An 18,788-nucleotide genomic window follows, 5' to 3' on the forward strand; every position below is an offset into this window, starting at 1 on the left:
AGAGTCCTTGCATGGGAACACTCATGGTCATCTTTGGGGCAGCATGCTTGCCTCATGGATGCTGATAGTGGCGATATTGTATGACAACTGATCAGCAAACCTTTCAACATCACACACCTGAGATTTTCTTTGGCAGCTACTTAGATCTCTGAAAAGACATTCCTACAATGCAATTTGTTTTACTTTTTCTTGCTACACTTTTAGAACAATCTTATAACTGAAGCCTTTTAATGATAGTTAGCAAAAGATGCACCTTTTTCAATAATGTAAAGTTGACCCTGAGCACAGCCTTGTCACCTTATGCTCCTAAAATCTTATTGGCATTTTTGAGTAGTGTAGTTTTTATATGTTTGACACTACGTGGTAGGAAAACCAGAGAGTTACAGTGCTAGAGAATTAAAAATCAATATCTGAGGACAACCTGCCTGGAGATGGTAAGTCCTGTGTTTGAATCTTGTCTTTGTCTTGATGCTGCCTTCTTTCTTTCTTTTTTAATTTTATAGTATTTTATTTGATCATTTCCATGCATTTTTCATTAAAGACAAAGATCATTTTCTTTTCCTCCCTCCCACCCCCCGTGGCCGACGTGTGATTCCACTGGTATCATATGTGTTCTTGACTTGAACCCATTGCCATGTTGTTAGTATTTGCATCAGAGTGTTCACTCCGAGTCTTTCCTCTGTCATGTCCCCTCAGCCATTGTAGTCAGGCAGTTGCTTTTCCTTGGTGTTTCTATTCCCTCAGTTTGTCCTCTGCTTTTGGATAGTGTTTTTTTCTCCTAGATCCCTGCAGATTGTGCAGGGACATTACACCACCACTAATGGAGAAGTCCATTACGTTCGATGATACCACAGTGTGTTTGTCTCTGTGTACAATGTTCTCCTGGTTCTGCTCCTCTCGCTCTGCATCACTTCCTGGAGGTTGTTCCAGTTCACATGGAAATCCTCCACTTTATTATTCCTTTGAGCACAATAGTATTCCATCACCAACATATACCACAATTTGTTCAGCCATTCCCCAATTGATGGGCATCCCCTCATTTTCCAGTTTTTGGCCACCACAAAGAGCGCAGCTATGAATATTCTTGTACAAGTCTTTTTCCTTATTATCTCTTTGGGGTACAAACCCAGCAGTGCTATGGCTGGATCAAAGGGTAGACATTCTTTTATCGCCCTTTGTGCATAGTTCCAAATTGCCCTCCAGAATGGCTGGATCAGTTCACAACTCCACTATGCTGCCTTCTTTCTTGAAGTCCAACTCCTTCTTGAAGTTGACCTGTCCAACCCCAGAAATTCAGGCCCTTTTTTAGTGACTCCTTGTCCCTTCCCCTCTTCAGAAGGACCCAGTACAGCTTCCAAATTTCCCAGTATTGGCTGGGGGTGAGGTGGGGAGGGAGACAGTATCTGTGGAATCTACTTCTCACCTTCTGGAGGTGTGAATTCTCATCAAAAGGGGTTCACAGTTTCCTGGCTGACTGAGTTTCTGAGGGTGTGAACTCTCATTTCCTGGCTGATTGAGCTGAAAGGGTGGAGCTCTCCAAGAGCCCCTCCACCTACTGCTAAGTAGGGTGTTCAAGCTCTTGTCAATTCAATTCAAGAGTAGACAAAGGAGAGTTAATCCTGTTTTCCCAATCTGGTGAGGTACTAAGTAGGGGTACTTAAGTTATTGTTAACCAAAGTGTTAACTCCAACTAGGCAAAGAGGATAAAGGATTCCCTTTTTACAAGTGTAAACTCAGAATAGACAAAGAGAACCAAGAATTTCCTTTCACACTGGACAGCTAGAAACCTATTGGAAGCTAAAACCACAGGTTGGTAGTTTGTTCTCAGAAGGTATTGTTTCTGTACTTTGATGAATTAAGTTTGGTTGCATTATTGAGAAATAGAACTATTATCTCCAGCCCTCTAAATAGCACACCAAATAGTAAATCAGCTATATCTATCCATGTGCATTACAAAGACACCAATCCTTAGACCAAGCCATTCCTGTCCCTCCCCCTAGGAGCAGTAGCCACAAATGCACTTCCAACTGTCATCCCCAGATCCAGATCATCTGGCTACTCCTGTTATTACTCTGACCTGGCCCAACTGAAATCCTGTCTGTGCAAGCAACACAATCAAGTCTCAGAAGGAGTCTTGGCACCATTTATCAGGAGTTCCAAGGAATTTGATTAGAGCCTGTAAGGAAAGGAATAGATCTGCTCCAACTCTAACCACATTCAACAACCAGTCCTTAGAGTGACCCCACTAGTGGCAAGCCCTCAGCTTGGGTCAAGAGAAGAGTGAGAAGCTAAAGCCAAGGTTTCCCAGTAGAGTCACTTTTCTGAAACATTCAGTGAAAGAATGGAGCCTAAGTTTTTGTATCAAAATAACTTAGAGAACATAACTGATCATTCATATTATACCCAGGGCTTCCTTAGCATTTGTTATGAATAAAAATTCAAACACACTGTGCCTAGCACATAGTAGGCACTGAAAAAGGTTTCCTGAAGTGAATTGAAAGGCTTTAATTACATGCCCCATTAAGAAGGAACAGGGGCTCAGCTGGAGGGAGTTTTGTAGTACATGATTGAAAAGGACTGAATTCTTTGTGACTCCATTTCGGATTTTCTTGTCAAAGATACTGGAATGGTTTGCCTTGTCCTAGATTTCTTCAGGCATTTGAAAAGTTGACATCTGTTGGATAAGCATATTTAGAAATTGTAGAGTCTTGGGAGACCATGTTCTTCAAAATGGAAGAACTGAAGCCCCCAGGCTTAACTCATTTGCCTCAGATTACTCAGGGTAAATCAGTGAAAGAGATTTTGAACTTAGATCCTCTAATACTGCATCTTCTTTCCGTTGTATGACAGTGACTGATTCTATTTGACAGCAATCAGAAAGGGAAGATAGATGTCTCTAAAAGACAAATCTAGGGGGCAGTTAGGTGGCTCAGTGGATTGAGAGTTAGGCCTAGAGATGGGAGGTCCTAGGTTCAAATCTGGCCTCAGATACTTCCCAACTGTATGACCCTGGACAAGTCACTTAACTCCCATTGCCTAGTCCTTACTGTTCTTCTGCCTTAGAGCCAATACATAGTTAGGGTTTTTAAAAAATAATAAATAAAAGACAAATTTAGATTTTATTTGCTGAGAAACTTCCTGAAATTGAGGGTCATCCTATTTGTTGGATGACTCTGAAAGACAGAGTGAGACTGGAAAATCTGCAACTCTGCCTCACTTAAATACAACTCATGTATAAGTCCCCCCTGCTAAATAGATTCTGTTTTTATTCCCCATTTTATGAGGAAACTGAGGCAAATAAGTAATGTACCCAGGTGAGGGAGGTAGAGAGCACTCTTAAGGGTGTGAACTCCTTTTTCATTGTTTCTGAATTGTGAGTTCTTTGATGTACTCACAAGGTGTTGTTACTGAGGATCGATGACTTGGTGAGGAAGAAGAAAAGAATTTTTTTCATTGGTTCACACCTGATAAGATTGTAGAGTTCACACCTTCCTTGAGTGAGTGGGAAAGGGGAGGAGAATCTGGGAGGAAAAGTCCTATAACAGCCCAGTCATGGCTTAGTCTGAGAAGTCTCTGTTCAGGGTCTAGATTTCAGCTGGAGCTCTATTCCTGACCAGGTCTTTTCCAGGATTTGTGGACATTGTGGAGATCCAGGGAGGGAGAACAAGAGAAAGAACTGCTGAGAGGTTCAACAAGATCACTGACCTTTTGAGTAGTAAGAAGGACTGATAGAAGAGATCTGAAAATCAAATGGCCAAGGCTTGGCAGCTGCTTATATGAAATTTCTCCAGTCCGGAGGGAAAAACTGACTACCAAGGAATTCCTACTATTGGGTTCTTCCAATTTAGAAGCAGGGAGTGGGCTCTCCAGACTGCTAGAGATAGAGATCAACAACAGAAATTGAAAATGAGCATGGCTCACATGAAACAGAATTCTGGCCAAGAAAGAAGAGGACTTCCTCAGAGGAGGTCTTTTCCAGAAAACGAAGATCAGGGACGATCTCCTCTAGACAGAGATTACAGAGAAAAATGCAGACGGTATACAGAAATAGCAGCAACTCAGAGTTCACCTGCTCATGAGGAGCCCCCAACAAAGAGGAAGAAAGAAGATGTGGACCCACTTCTCATTCACACTGGTGGTGCTTATATTCCTCCAGCAAAACTCCGAATGATGCAAGAACAGGTTACAGATAAAAACAGCTTAGCTTACCAAAGGCTGAGCTGGGAGGCCTTAAAGAAGTCCATCAATGGTCTTATCAATAAGGTGAACAGGTCTAACATAGGAATTATCATTCAAGACCTCCTTCAAGAAAATATTGTTAGAGGAAGGGGATTGCTATCTCGATCTATTTTGCAAGCACAAAATGCTTCTCCAGTCTTCACCCATGTTTATGCCGCTCTTGTGGCAATTATCAACTCAAAGTTTCCAAACATTGGAGAACTTATCCTCAAGAGGTTAATTCTCAATTTTAGAAAAGGCTATCGAAGAAATGATAAACAGCTTTGTCTAAATGCTACAAAATTCATTGCGCATCTCATGAACCAGGAGGTGGCACACGAAGTTTTGTGTTTAGAGATGCTGACCTTACTTCTTGAAAGGCCAACAGATGATAGTGTTGAAATAGCCATTGGATTGCTCAAGGAATGTGGCCTAAAATTAACCGAAGTATCACCGAGAGGAATCCACGCTGTATTTGAACGCCTTCGAAACATTCTGCACGGTTCGGAAATTGACAAACGAGTTCAGTATATGATTGAAGTGATGTTTGCAGTACATAAGGATGGATTCAAGAATCACCCTGTTATTCTGGAAGGACTTGATCTAGTCGAAGAAGAAGACCAGTTCACTCATATGCTTCCATTGGAAGATGACTATGATACAGAGGATGCTCTTCATGTTTTCAAGCTAGATCCTAATTTCATGGAAAATGAAGAGAAATACATAACTATTAAGAAAGAAATTCTCAATGAAGGTGACAGTGATTCCAGCACAGACCAAGATGCTACAAGTAGTGAAGATGAGGAGGAGGAGGAGGAGCAAGTAGAGGATGAGGAAGGACAAAAAGTGATCGTCCTTGACAAAACAGAAATCAACGTGGTATCATTCCGGCGTGCAATCTATCTTGCCATTCAGTCAAGTTTAGATTTTGAAGAATGCGCTCACAAATTGCTGAAAATGGAGTTCCCTGACAGCCAGATGAAAGAACTTTGCAACATGATACTTGATTGCTGTGCCCAAGAGAGGACATATGTGAAGTTTTTTGGCTTATTGGCAGGGCGTTTCTGTATGCTAAAAAAGGAATACATGGCATCCTTTGAGGGCATTTTCAAGGAACAGTATGATACCATACATCGCTTGGCAACAAGCCAATTAAGAAATGTGGCCAAGTTGTTTGCTCATCTTCTATATACCAATTCACTTCCATGGAGTGTTCTTGAATGTATCACACTGAGTGAAGAAACTACTACGTCTTCCAGTAGAATTTTCATCAAAATACTTTTTCAAGAACTCTGTGAATACATGGGACTTCCTCAGCTGAATGCAAGACTGAAGGATGAAACGTTGCAGCCATTCTTTGAAGGATTACTGCCCCGAGATAACCCAAGAAATACCAGGTTTGCCATCAACTTCTTTACCTCCATAGGTCTTGGAGGTTTAACTGATGACTTAAGAGAACATCTAAGAGGAAGCCATGTGGGTGCAGCTCCTGGACCTCTGGTCTAGAGTTAACAAGCCCTGCTGGGCTGAGCCCAGCACTGGAGCAATAGCTAGTGTGATAGGAGGGTAGACATCTTCTCTGCCCCCTTTTTGTATTTCTCTACTTTCACTCTTTCCATCCTTTTGTAAATAAAAGCTATTAAAATCATTTTGAGGTCTAATATTTAAAATCAGTGACCACCATGTATTTTAGAATCCTCACATATTTAATAAAATCCTTAATTAAATTCCTTACATTGTATAACCCAGACCAGATTGTTTACCCTCTCAGGAATAGGGGAGGGGAGGAAGGGACAGAGACAATTTGGATATCATAACTTCAGAAATTGTATGTTAAAATTGTTATTACATGTAATTTGGAAAATAAAATATTTTCTAAAAATTCTTGTTTGCTCATTTTTATCAAAGAGGACCAATGACATTAATGACATTTTTGTCTGCCTATGAATTGGATTTAAGGGAGGCAGAGCTGCATGAGCTTTACTTTCTCTTCCAGAGTCAAAGTCAAATAGCATGAAAAAGAATGAATGGCTTTGGGATTCAGTGGATGACCTTAGGATCTTTGCCCAAACTATAAGAGCTCTATAGCACTTGCTTCATCTGTCTTCATAGACATGTTCATTGGAACAAATGGCTCTCATTCACCCATTCCCCTGGGGAAACTCTTCACATGCCTAGGGTAGACATCCCCTAAGTCTGTTTGAGGCATGTTGGTTACCCTCAATCTGGAATAGCCCAGCTGCCATGTTTTTGGTTTTGTTTTTACTTTGGTGTGATTGCTGGGTGTGTTACAGCTTCCTGGGGTTGAAGAGGTAGTTGGGTGAAAGGTGAGTGCCAAAGCCCTGAAAAGAGTGCTCAGCAAGCCTTCCCACCAGAGGTGATAATCCTCCCAGAACATCTCATCCACCTCTACAAGTCCTCACAGCAGAGTTGCTGGCCCTCCCTGAGCACCACATAGACGAGAGTCTAGTAATCAAGTCTAGAGTCCTTGCATAGGAACACTCATGGTCATCTTTGGGGCAGCATGCTTGCCTCATGGATGCTGATAGTGGCGATATTGTATGACAACTGATCAGCAAACCTTTCAACGTCACACACCTGAGATTTTCTTTGGCAGCTACTTAGATCTCTGAAAAGACTTTCCTACAATGCAATTTGTTTTACTTTTTCTTGCTACACGTTTAGAACAATCTTATAACTGAAGCCTTTTAATGATAGTTAGCAAAAGATGCACCTTTTTCAATAATGTAAAGTTGACCCCCAGCACAACCTTGTCACCTTATGCTCCTAAAATCTTATTGGCATTTTTGAGTAGTGTAGTTTTTATATGTTTGGCACTACGTGGTAGGAAAACCAGAGGGCTACAGTGCTAGAGAATTAAAAATGAATATCTGAGGGCAACCTGCCTGGAGATGGTAAGTCCTGTGTTTGAATCTTGTCTTTGTCTTGATGCTGCCTTCTTTCTTGGAGTCCAACTACTTCTTGAAGCCCAGTTTCTTCCTGAAGTTGACCTGCCCAGCCCCAGAAATTCAGGACCCTTTTTAGTGACTCCTTGTCCCTTCCCCTCTTCAGAAGGACCCAGTACAGCTTCCAAATTTTCCAGTATTGGCTGGGGGTGAGGTGGGGAGGGAGAGACAGTATCTGTGGAATCTACTTCTCACCTTCTGGAGGTGTGAATTCTCATCAAAAGGGGTTCACAGTTTCCTGGCTGACTGAGTTTCTGAGGGTGTGAACTCTCATTTCCTGGCTGATTGAGCTGAAAGGGTGGAGCTCTCCAAGAGCCCCTCCACCTACTGCTAAGTAGGGTGTTCAAGCTCTTGTCAATTCAATTCAAGAGTAGACAAAGGAAAGTTAATCCTGTCTTCCCAATCTGGTGAGGTACTAAGTAGGGGTACTTAAGTTATTGTTAACCAAAGTGTTAACTCCAACTAGGCAAAGAGAATAAAGGATTCCCTTTTTACAAGTGTAAACTCAGAATAGACAAAGAGAACCAAGAATTTCCTTTCACACTGGACAGCTAGAAACCTATTGGATGCTAAAACCACAGGTTGACAGTTTGTTCTCAGAAGGTATTGTTTCTGTACTTTGATGAATTAAGTTTGGTTGCATTATTGAGAAATAGAACTATTATTTCCAGCCCTCTAAATAGCACACCAAATAGTAAATCAGCTATATCTATCCATGTGCATTACAAAGACATCAGTCCTTAGACCAAGCCATTCCTGTCCCTCCCCCTAGGAGCAGTAGCCACAAATGCACTTCCAACTGTCATCCCCAGATCCAGATCATCTGGCTACTCCTGTTATTACTCTGACTTGGCCCAACTGAAATCCTGTCTGTGCAAGCAACACAATCAAGTCTCAGAAGGAGTCTTGGCACCATTTATCAGGAGTTCCAAGGAATTTGATTAGAGCCTGTAAGGAAAGGAATAGATCTGCTCCAACTCTAACCACATTCAACAACCAGTCCTTAGAGTGACCCCACTAGTGGCAAGCCCTCAGCTTGGGTCAAGAGAAGAGTGAGAAGCTAAAGTCAAGGTTTCCCAGTAGAGTCACTTTTCTGAAACATTCAGTGAAAGAATGGAGCCTAAGTTTTTGTATCAAAATAACTTAGAGAACATAACTGATCATTCATATTATACCCAGGGCTTCCTTAGCATTTGTTATGAATAAAAATTCAAACACACTGTGCCTAGCACATAGTAGGCACTGAAAAAGGTTTCCTGAAGTGAATTGAAAGGCTTTAATTACATGCCCCATTAAGAAGGAACAGGGGCTCAGCTGGCGGGAGTTTTGTAGTACATGATTGAAAAGGACTGAATTCTTTGTGACTCCATTTCGGATTTTCTTGTCAAAGATACTGGAATGGTTTGCCTTGTCCTAGATTTCTTCAGGCATTTGAAAAGTTGACATCTGGTGGATAAGCAGATCTAGAAATTGTAGAGTCTTGGGAGACCGAGTTCTCCAAAAGGAAGAACTGAGGCCCCCCAGGCTTAACTCATTTGCTTCAGATTACTCAGGGTAAATCAGTGAAAGAGATTTTGAACTTAGATCTTCTAATACTGCATCCTCATTCCATTGTATGACAGTGACTGATTCTATTTGACAGCAATCAGAAAGGGAAGATAGATGTCTCTAAAAGACACATGTAGGGGGCAGCTAGGTGGCTCAGTGGATTGAGAGTTAGGCCTAGAGATGGGAGGTCCTAGGTTCAAATCTGGCCTCAGATACTTTCCAACTGTATGACTCTGGACAAGTCACTTAACTCTCACGGCCTAGTCCTCACTGCTCTTCTGCCTTAGAGCCAATACATAGTAAGGGTTTTTTTTTTTTTAAATAATACATAAAAGACAAATCTAGACAGTATTTGCTAGAGACTTCCTGACATTGAGGGTTGTCCTATTTGTTGGATGACTCTGAAAGACAAAGTGAGACTGGAAACTCTGCAACTCTGCCTCACTTAAATACAACTCATGTATAAGTCCCCCCTGCTAAATAGATTCTGTTTTTATTCCCCATTTTAAAAATGAGGAAACTGAGGCAAAAAAGTAATATATCCAGGTCACTGAGGTAGAGAGCAGTCTTCTCAAGGGTGTGAACTCCGTTTTCATTGTTTCTGAATTGTGAGTTCTTTGATGTACTCACAAGGTGTTGTTACTGAGGGGTGATGATTTGGTGAGGAAGAAGAAAATAATTTTTTTATTGGTTCTCACCTGATAAGATTGTAGAGTTCACACCTTCCTTGAGTGAGTGGGAAAGTGGAGGAGAATCTGGGAGGAAAAGTCCTATAAAAGCCCAGTCATGGCTCAGTTTGAGAAGTCTCTGTTCAGGGTCTAGATTTCAGCTGGAGCTCTATTCCTGACCAGGCCTATTCCAGGATTTGTGGACATTGTGGAGCCCCAGGAGGGAGAACAGGAGAAAGAACTGCTGAGAGGTTCAACAAGATCACTGACCTTTTGAGTAGTAAGAACAGTATTGGTGTCCCAGCCACAATGGCTACTTCGGGTTCTGCAGGGAAGAAGCTGCTGAAAGAAGACACAACCAAAGTGGAATTTGAAACCAGTGAAGAAGTGGACGTGACACCCACTTTTGACTTAGTGGGTTTGCGGGAGGACTTGCTAAGAGGCATCTATGCCTACGGGTTTGAGAAACCATCTGCTATCCAACAGCGAGCTCTCAAACAAATTATTAAAGGAAGAGACGTCATTGCACAGTCTCAGTCTGGTACAGGCAAAACAGCAACATTTAGCATTTCAGTCCTCCAATGTTTGGATATTCAGGTGAGAGAAACCCAGGCTTTGATCTTAGCCCCAACCAGGGAATTAGCTGTACAAATTCAAAAGGTTCTTCTTGCTCTTGGTGACTACATGAATGTCCAATGTCATGCCTGTATTGGGGGAACAAATGTTGGTGATGATATCAGGCAACTGGATCGTGGACAACATGTTGTTGCTGGGACACCAGGTCGTGTATTTGATATGATTCGTCGCAGAAGTTTAACAACTCGTGCTATCAAGATGTTGGTTTTGGATGAAGCTGACCAAATGCTTGACAAAGGATTCAAGGAACAGATTTATGATGTGTACAGATACCTGCCTCCTTCTATTCAAGTGGTTTTGATCAGTGCCACGTTGCCTCATGAGATCTTAGAAATGACCACTAAATTCATGACTGATCCAATTCGCATCCTGGTAAGACGTGATGAATTGACTCTCGAGGGAATCAAACAGTTTTTTGTGGCAGTGGAGCGAGAAGAATGGAAATTTGACACTGTGTGTGACCTTTATGATTCTTTGACCATCACTCAAGCAGTCATCTTTTGTAATACCAAGAGGAAGGTTGACTGGCTGACTGAGAAAATGAGAGAAGCCAACTTCACTGTTTCATCAATTCATGGAGACATGCCCTCAAGAGAGAGAAAGTTTATCATGAAAGAGTTCAGATCTGGAGTAAACAGAGTTCTTATTTCTACAGACGTCTGGGCTAGAGGATTAGATGTTCCTCAAGTCTCGCTCATCATTAACTATGACTTGCCCAATAACAGAGAATTATACATACACAGAATTGGGAGATCAGGTCGATATGGCCGAAAGGGTGTTGCAATTAACTTTGTGAAGAATGATGATATCCGTATTCTCAGAGATATTGAACAGTACTACTCAACTCAAATTGATGAAATGCCCATGAATGTTGCTGATCTCATCTAATGAAACAACTTTGAACACCAGTTGGGGATGGCTTCTCTAACTGTATACTACATTTGGAATTTTGAAATCGAAGGAAATAAAAATCTGCAAAAATCTACCTTTGGCTAAGTGTCTTTTCTTTCTACATCTTTCTTTAGGAGATGGATGTGGTTAACAGATCAGGGGTGTAAACTCCTTCATTGTTTCTGAATCATGAGTTCTTTGATGTAATAACACAAGGTGTTGAGGGGTGGTGATTTGGTGAGGAAGAAGGATTTTTTTAATTGAATCTCTCCTGATAAGGTTGGGGAGAACTCATGCTTTCTTTGAGTAAGAAAAGGGAGGAAAGAATCTGGGAGGAAAAGTCTTATAAAAGCCCAGTAGTGGCTTAATTTGAGAAGTCTCTGTTCAGGGTCTAGATTTCAGCTGGAGTGGAATTCCTGACCATGCTCATTCGAATATTTGTGGGCAGAGTGAAGCTCTATGGAAAGAGAACAAGAGAAAGAGTTGCTGAGTTTCAACAAGGACACTGAACCTTTCAGTATTAAAAGAAGGACCAATACCATTCTTGTTTTTCTTTTCCCATAAAAGATTTGAGTCATTCCCAAACTATGGTTTTTGGGTTCTGCTTTGAGAGTTCTGGGGAAAAGGGGGAGTTATTGTGCTGTCCTAACATCAGAGGCTGTGGGATCCCAATTCCACTGAATATTGAAGATGACAACAGCAGGAAGGTCTACATTTGAACCTGCAAGAGATGGAAGAGGAAAAGGGGGAAGGTGATTTGAGTCAATTTTCCAAGCAATATTCAAGCAGAAATCTTCCTTCTCACACAAAGATTAACTACAAACTACTCAAGATGCTCCTGAAGAGGTTTGCAACTATGACTTTAGGCAAGAACTAGGAGAGAATTGCTTCAAGAGCAACCCCCCCCCCCAAAAAAAAAAAAAAACAGAGGAGAATAAATAAGATGGCTGGCAAGGTAGGAAGGTGTCAGTTTATGAAAGCTTTTGAAAACCAAATAGATAATTTTATAGTTGAACATATAGGAAATAGTGAGCCACTAGAAGCAGATAAGGGAGTGAGAAGGACAGACCTGCACTTGAGGAAGACCTATTTGACAGCTGAGTAGAAATGCACTGGATTCTGGAGAAACTTGAAGCAGACAGATTCATCAGTGGCTATTGTAGCTGTCTAGGTGTGAGATGAAGGATCAGGGCAGTGTCAGCATCAGAGAAAAGAGAGTATGATCAAAGAGATGGTGCAAAGGTGAAATTGATGATTGATTCAAATTGAATAGGTAATTGGATATGAATGGAAAATAAGTAAATTTGACAATCATTAGAATAGAGATGTCAATCAATGGGAGCTGACAAGATCACCAAGCAAAATAGTATACATAAAGAGAAGAGGGCTCCAGTTAGAATACTGTGGAGCATGTACAGTTAGTAGGCATGACCTGAAAGACTACTTCTCCAGGCTTCTTTGCTAAATCTAACACTAATAAGGAGAAGGAACAGTGTTATAAAATCCCAGAGAGAAGAGGACAAATGACATGTCATAAATTGTAGGTAGAGTATGAGGACTAAGAAGACCATGACAGAATTATAAGTCACTAGTAACATTGGGGAAATGACCTCAGAAGCTAGACTGGAGTTTAAGAGTAAAAGTAAAGGTGCTGGCTATAGACTAATTTCTCAAGGAATTGCGTTACAAAAAATTGGATAATTCAAGGAAGTGATCAGCTATGCCTATGCCATCTAAAGAGCTTCACCAAGTGTTCCCAAAGGTGCCAACCACATGGTCTTGACCTAAGTTGATCAGCTCTATTCCAACGAGAAGTTTATGACCAAAGGACCCCAATTGTGAAGAGGATCAATGAATCTTGGGGATTTCAAAGCCACAAAGAGGAAGAATTTGAACATGCTCAATCTGTGGAGATTTATACTCAGGACAATTTCTTTTACTAGAGCCTAGAAAAGTGTTTTTGTGTTCTTACTTGTCATTGTTCATGCTAAGATGAAAAGACAAGTCAGTGTATAAAAAGATTGTTTCAAAAATGATGCTCTGCAATGGAGCTGAGGACCCTGAAGGGATCATAGACCAGAAGAAAACGATGGACCCCCAAACACCTGTAGAAAAGGAGTGCATCAGTTTAGTGCACTCCAGCAGTTCAGCTCCTGCCAATACAAAATGAAACAGTTCCTAGACTGTTTCTAGGAGTCAAGAAGAATCACTGGCAGTTACTTTGGCCTGTCTGAGTCACCTGACTCCCACGGATTGGCATTCCATTGATTGAAATTTTGGTAAAACACTGGAAAAGCAAGTTCTACTTTGAAACAGAACCAGCAACTCCACATTCAAGATATGGTGTTTAAACACTTTTCAGCCTTCTTTAGTCTGTTCTGAATGCATGGCTTATTCTGCCCATTATCCTCCATTGCTAGCTAGTCCCCTGTCACCTTATTCAATGAATTTGGTCAGAATAAATGATTCTTTTTGCTGGTGACAACAGAGTAGGACCTTTGGGACTTATTAGTCCATATTTATCTTAGCAGACCATTTCTATGCATGGTAGCATCCCTTGACACCTCCAACTTTTACATTTCTAAGTTTGTAATGAGAAATCAATCTGCCTAGCATGAGAATTTGTATTTTTTCTTGTTTGATCAGCTATTTCATGAAGGGTAGACCTATTTAATGTTTTATCTTCATTTTTCCTGGCATAGGATCAGGAATAGCTTTTTTATTACCATCAAATTCTTTTTCTTGCAACTATCACTTTAAGACTCAAGAGAGTTTGGCCATTGTCCATAGATAGTCTTGTATTGAGGATTTGAGCTCAACTTGAATAGGTATGAAATTTTGAGAGTCTCATATCCTTTTGATGGATAAATATAGGAAATCCAACACCAGTTGGCTTTGTGTTGAATAGTGAATCCCCAAAGAGAAGAATAATTTAGAGGCAACATAAGATTAGGATGAAAGACATCCCAAAGGAACTCTAGGAAAAAAATAGTTTCATTATTGAAATATCAGCTCAGGTGAAAACCTCTCCCACTAACTGTAAACAATGATGTAGATAACTTACTACAGCATTATGGTCTCCAGTGAATCTACTATTTATTCACAAACCATTTGAGTGGCACAAAAAAATTTCCTTCAAGGAAATCTGTTAACAAGGAATACAAATGTTATTGAGATCTACTTAATTTCTTTCCTCCTTTGAGGATACTGCCCATAGATTTTTGACACTAGTTCAGGACACAATTGTAACACTTGAGGAAAATTATTATTTGATATTCTGTCTTATGATTTATAATCCTGATCTGTAACATTGCCTTTCTTTGGCCTGACAGTCCTAGAAGTACCCTTGTATTCTCAATCTCAATTACTCTAATTTTAGAAGATGCTCTGGGGCAAGGAATAGAAGTTCTACTCTTTCTGTTAATAAGAATAGACTTGAACTAGGAGAACTGTCTTTGGAGTTTGAGCTCCCCATTGAAGTGAGAGCATTTGGTTCATACCTGAGGTGATCTTACTGTCTACATCATCAAAGGCTATTAGAATCTTATGACTGACCATTGCCCATGAATCCCCTACTCAGCAGTAAGTAATTGAGGTGGGGAAAAACCCACCTCCTTAGCTATGTCAGAACTGTATTTAAAAGACTTGGGGTTCCAACAACAGGGAAATGGGTTCGAGTCAAGAACACATGTGATAACCAGTGGAATCATGCGTCTGCTATGGGAGAGGGAAAGGCGAGGGGGGGGGGGCGAGGGGAGGAAAAGAAAATGATCTTTGTTTCCAGTGAATAATGTATGAAAACGACCAAATAAAAAAAAAAGAAATAACCCCCCCCCAAAAAAAGACTTGGGTTACCAAGAGAAACTGTAGACCATTAACTTATTGATTATTGCTAGTTCAGTCAACAAATTTATTTTTCCACACCCAGATCCCAGTCACTTTGCATTTTATTCACTACACCCCTTCATGGTAGTAGTTCAATTCTGTAGTCCCCTTCTGAGTCATGGATAGAAAGAAAGTTTATGATCTTCTTGGAGATACAGCTTCAACTGCTCCCACTTGATGGTCAGTCCACCAAGTTTGGTTCACCAACAGCTGCCTAAAATGAAGCAACAATCAGAAGATATGAGTACCACAACTGACCGGGCATTAGGAAACAAGTGATTTACTAAGAAACAGCCTCATGGAAGATGAGATTACATATCTTTAAATGATCTTTGATCTTTGAAGATCAGGAAGCTTTACAAATAAAATATTTTCTCATCCTTTTTTTTTCTTTTGAGGTTGGGAAGAATGTCGGAAAACAGAAAAATGAACAGATTTTTTCCTCCTTCAGTTAAATATCAGTTTTCTGGCATGACATTTGTATGCCTATACAAACAGGCTTTGTATTTTCTAAAAAGTCATTGTAACATTGGAATTTGTCGTGTCATCCTTTCTTCTGGGTTTTCACTCTCACAAGGAGTAACCGCTCTTCTAAGAGGATATATAGAGCTAGGTAATTCCTACATACTAAGAGATCACAACCACTAAGTACACTTGTGTATGGTCTTTCTTTTGGTTGGTAAAAAAAAACTTTGTTATATTAGAAAAAACCTGTTTCTGATTACCTACTCCCAGAGTTTATTAATTCTTCCTTTCATCATGTTTCTTTGCAATGACTGTCTTTTGTGCATTTGTTCAGATATCCTCTTAATTCATCTGTTAAACCTCCAAGACCTATGGAAGTTGAAGGCAAACCTAGTATGTCTTGGGTTGTCTGGGGGTAGTAATTCTTCAAAGAATGGCTGCAATGTGCCAAATATAGCTGGAGGAAGGGGATTGCTATCTCGATCTATTTTGCAAGCACAAAATGCTTCTCCAGTCTTTGCCCATGTTTATGCCCTCTTGTGGCAATTATCAATTCAGTTTCCAAACATTGGAGAACTTATCCTCAAGAGGTTAATTCTCAATTTTAGAAAAGGCTATCGAAGAAATGATAAACAGCTTTGTCTAAATGCTACAAAATTCATTGCGCATCTCATGAACCAGGAGGTGGCACACGAAGTTTTGTGTTTAGAGATGCTGACCTTGCTTCTTGAAAGGCCAACAGATGATAGTGTTGAATTAGTCATTGGATGTCTCAAAGAATGTGGCCATAAAATTAACCGAAGTATCACCTAGAGGAATCCATACTGTATTTGAACACCTTCGTAATATTCTCCATGAATCTGAAATTGAGAAACGAGTTCAGTGTATGATTGAAGTGATGTTTGCAGTATGTAAGGATGAATTCAAGAATCACCCTGTTATTCTGGAAGGACTTGATCTAGAAGAAGACAACTAGTTGAATATGGAGGCAAGCCAGAAAGAGAGAACTTCAGGCTTGCAAACCAAGGCTGCAACCTGATCTACAAAATCAAGGATTTGCAGGACTGTAGACCAAGGTGATTATCTGTCTGTCAATCAAGGTGAAGATTCCAAATGGAATGCTTGAGTTGGCCAAGGGGAGGATTCTGCTCTCTCTCTCTCTCTCTCTCTAGGATTTGACTGACCAAGGAGACTTTGGCTCTCGGGGATTTTCTGACCAAAGGAGACAAGCCTGACTGAAGAGGGAAGAAGTGGAGAACTAATATTGTTAGCTTTTGTCCCAGGCTGAAGGACCCTTGAGGGGAGACTTCTGAAATTAGGCTGAGAGACCTTGGTGACTTCTGTAAATTGAAAGAAGAAAAGAAGATTTTAAATAGTTGTCCTCCATTTCTCTGACTGTCCCTCTGTGACTGGACTGATTTCCTAAATTCCTCCTATCCCTCATTATAGATTAGGGGAAATCCTCATCCCTCTTACCTCAGTTTCTCATCCTGTTGTTTCCCAATAAACACCTTACCTGAGAAAGGAAAGAGAATCTTCATTGCCCACTCAGGAGGGAGGGGAGAAGCCACAAGCTTCAAGAAGAAAGTGGGAGGGAGAAGCTGGAAGAAGAGAAAGGGGGTGAGGGAGTGTGTGGGATCTGGGAGTGAAGGGAGGAGGAGGTTAGGAAATAGATTGATCTACTAGTCATCAATAGAGGTCAGTAGACAAACCCAGAGCATTCCCCTGTAACTAGGTACTCTCAGGTGTGTCCCCATACTAGTAGCAGTTCTAGTCACAAGCCAGAGTTCATTCTAGTCATAACAAGAAATAGTGTCACACAGATCTGTATATGTGACTAGTTCACTCATATGCTCCCATTGGAAAATGACTATCTGTATTAATGTTTTCAAGGTATATCCTAATTTTATGGAAAATGAAGAGAAGTACACACTATTAAAGAAATTCTTAGCTTGGTGGTTCAGTGGATTGAGAGTCAGGCCTAGAGATGGGAGGTCCTAGGTTCAAATCTGGCCTCAGACACTTCCCAGCTGTGTGACCCTGGGCAAGTCACTTGACCCCCATTGCCTAGCCCTTACCACTCTTCTGCCTTGGAGCCAAAACACAGTATTGACTCCAAGACTGAAGGTGAGGGTTTAAAAAAAAAAAAAAGAATCTTATAACTGAAGCCTTTTAATTACAATTAGCAAAAGATGCATCTTTTTCAATAATCTAAGGTTGACCCCCAGCACAGACTTGTCACCTTATGCTCCTAAAATCTTATTGGCATTTTTGAGCAATGGAGTTTTTATGTTTGGCATCCTTCAGGCTTGCACTAAGCTTCAGAAGCCCCATATATTCACAAAGTTGTTGAAAGTATTTTGATGAAAATTCTACTGGAAGATGCAGTAGTTTCTTCACTCCAAATGTTAAACTGTAAAAACAAACAAAACATGGAACTATGAAATAGTCAGAAAACCCAAGTCTTTAATCAAGTAAGGGATAAGTCCAATATTTGGCTCTTTACTCCGTTTGGTGCCCCAACTTTTCCAGGGTCTATACCCTGGACTCTGGGGACGTTATCCCTGGGAGTGACACCATGTTAGACTCCAAAGAGACATTAAAGTTGGGAAGCTTAAATACCTTCTAGGTGAAACATGGGGGCTGAGGATGAGAGGGACAGTTGATTGACTTCACAATGGTAACAAAGGAAAACCAGGAGTTCCAGAAAGGAATAACAATGAGAGGCTGGTGCTTTACACAATGGACACAAAAGGGAAAGATCCAGCCATGGGCTGGGCCACCCAGATAAAGGACTTTGGGCTAAGGGGAGAAACCTTTGGGACCAGAGAGATACTTCTACCCAAACTACAAAGTCTATTGTTAGTCTGAGACTTGTGCAATAGGACTTTCCCTCAGGGAGGAACTCTCTCTTGTGACAAGGTCAGACCTGAGGCTTTCACCTTCAAGCTAACTAAACTGGGAATCATTCAATCTTTCTAGGCTACAAGTTTGAGGGCTTCTAGATTCCGCATTGACAGGACCTGCCTGCTCAGCTCTCCAGGACTAGCCTTGGTGGGAATCCATGGCCGCAGTTGGGTTCCCACCCAATAAAGCCACCTCCTTCCTTCCCTTGGGCTCCCTGTCCTGGGCAGCTCCACACGAAATGGCCACTGAGTCACTCCACCTCCCCACTCCAGTACAACAACAGTGTCTCCTTTCACAATGGGTGAAACGCCTTTAAAAGAAGCTCTTTTCGATGGCGAGGTCTCCTCATTCTTCTAAAAGACAAGTATGTCATATGGTTATGGTGTGTCATAGATTTCTCAGGTTTTGTTTTGAAAGCAAGACAGGCAGTGAATGATGGAGTTTGTGAGTTAAGATGAGACATGATCAGAATGTTAGCATACCTTGTTTATGCCTCAGTATAACAGGCTGTAAAGCAGATAATGGAGAATGTTAGGGAAATGGGAGCATTTCTAAAAATATTTCTTTTAGAAATAGCCAGAGAAATGGGCAACCCTTCTTCCCT

The 18,788-nt window shown here is 40.9% G+C and overlaps 2 protein-coding genes and 1 pseudogene across 2 annotated transcripts; all 3 read left to right on the forward strand.

Moving 5' to 3' along the window:
• Positions 1–3,839: 3,839 nt before the first annotated feature.
• LOC100032332 (pre-mRNA-splicing factor CWC22 homolog) lies at positions 3,840–9,664 on the forward strand. The gene is made up of 3 exons (XM_056815061.1): positions 3,840–5,689; positions 7,003–7,037; positions 8,140–9,664. The coding sequence occupies exons 1-3, from the start codon at positions 3,907–3,909 to the stop codon at positions 8,194–8,196; spliced, it is 1,875 nt and encodes a 624-aa protein (XP_056671039.1). The 5' UTR covers positions 3,840–3,906; the 3' UTR covers positions 8,197–9,664.
• Positions 9,665–9,693: 29 nt separating this feature from the next.
• LOC100032335 (eukaryotic initiation factor 4A-III-like) lies at positions 9,694–11,837 on the forward strand. Its single transcript, XM_056815062.1, has one exon. It carries the CDS (start codon positions 9,710–9,712, stop codon positions 10,922–10,924), a length of 1,215 nt encoding a protein of 404 aa, XP_056671040.1. The 5' UTR covers positions 9,694–9,709; the 3' UTR covers positions 10,925–11,837.
• A 1,122-nt stretch (positions 11,838–12,959) lies between these two features.
• On the forward strand, positions 12,960–18,370 carry LOC130456884 (pre-mRNA-splicing factor CWC22 homolog; annotated as a pseudogene).
• The last annotated feature ends 418 nt before the right edge of the window (positions 18,371–18,788 follow it).

This window comes from Monodelphis domestica, chromosome 2 (genome assembly GCF_027887165.1).
Source record: "Monodelphis domestica isolate mMonDom1 chromosome 2, mMonDom1.pri, whole genome shotgun sequence".
Lineage (NCBI taxonomy): Eukaryota > Metazoa > Chordata > Mammalia > Didelphimorphia > Didelphidae > Monodelphis > Monodelphis domestica.

Excerpts from the sequence above, each read along its gene's own strand:
- LOC100032332 (XM_056815061.1), top strand. The coding sequence starts at position 3,907 with ATGAGCATGGCTCACATGAAACAGAATTCTGGCCAAGAAAGAAGAGGA. Across the intron at positions 5,690-7,002 it reads AAGAGAACATCTAAGAGGAA|CTCCTAAAATCTTATTGGCA; the intron begins GCCATGTGGGTG and ends TGTCACCTTATG. Across the intron at positions 7,038-8,139 it reads TGGCATTTTTGAGTAGTGTA|GAAAGGAATAGATCTGCTCC; the intron begins GTTTTTATATGT and ends AGAGCCTGTAAG.
- LOC100032335 (XM_056815062.1), top strand. The coding sequence starts at position 9,710 with ATGGCTACTTCGGGTTCTGCAGGGAAGAAGCTGCTGAAAGAAGACACA.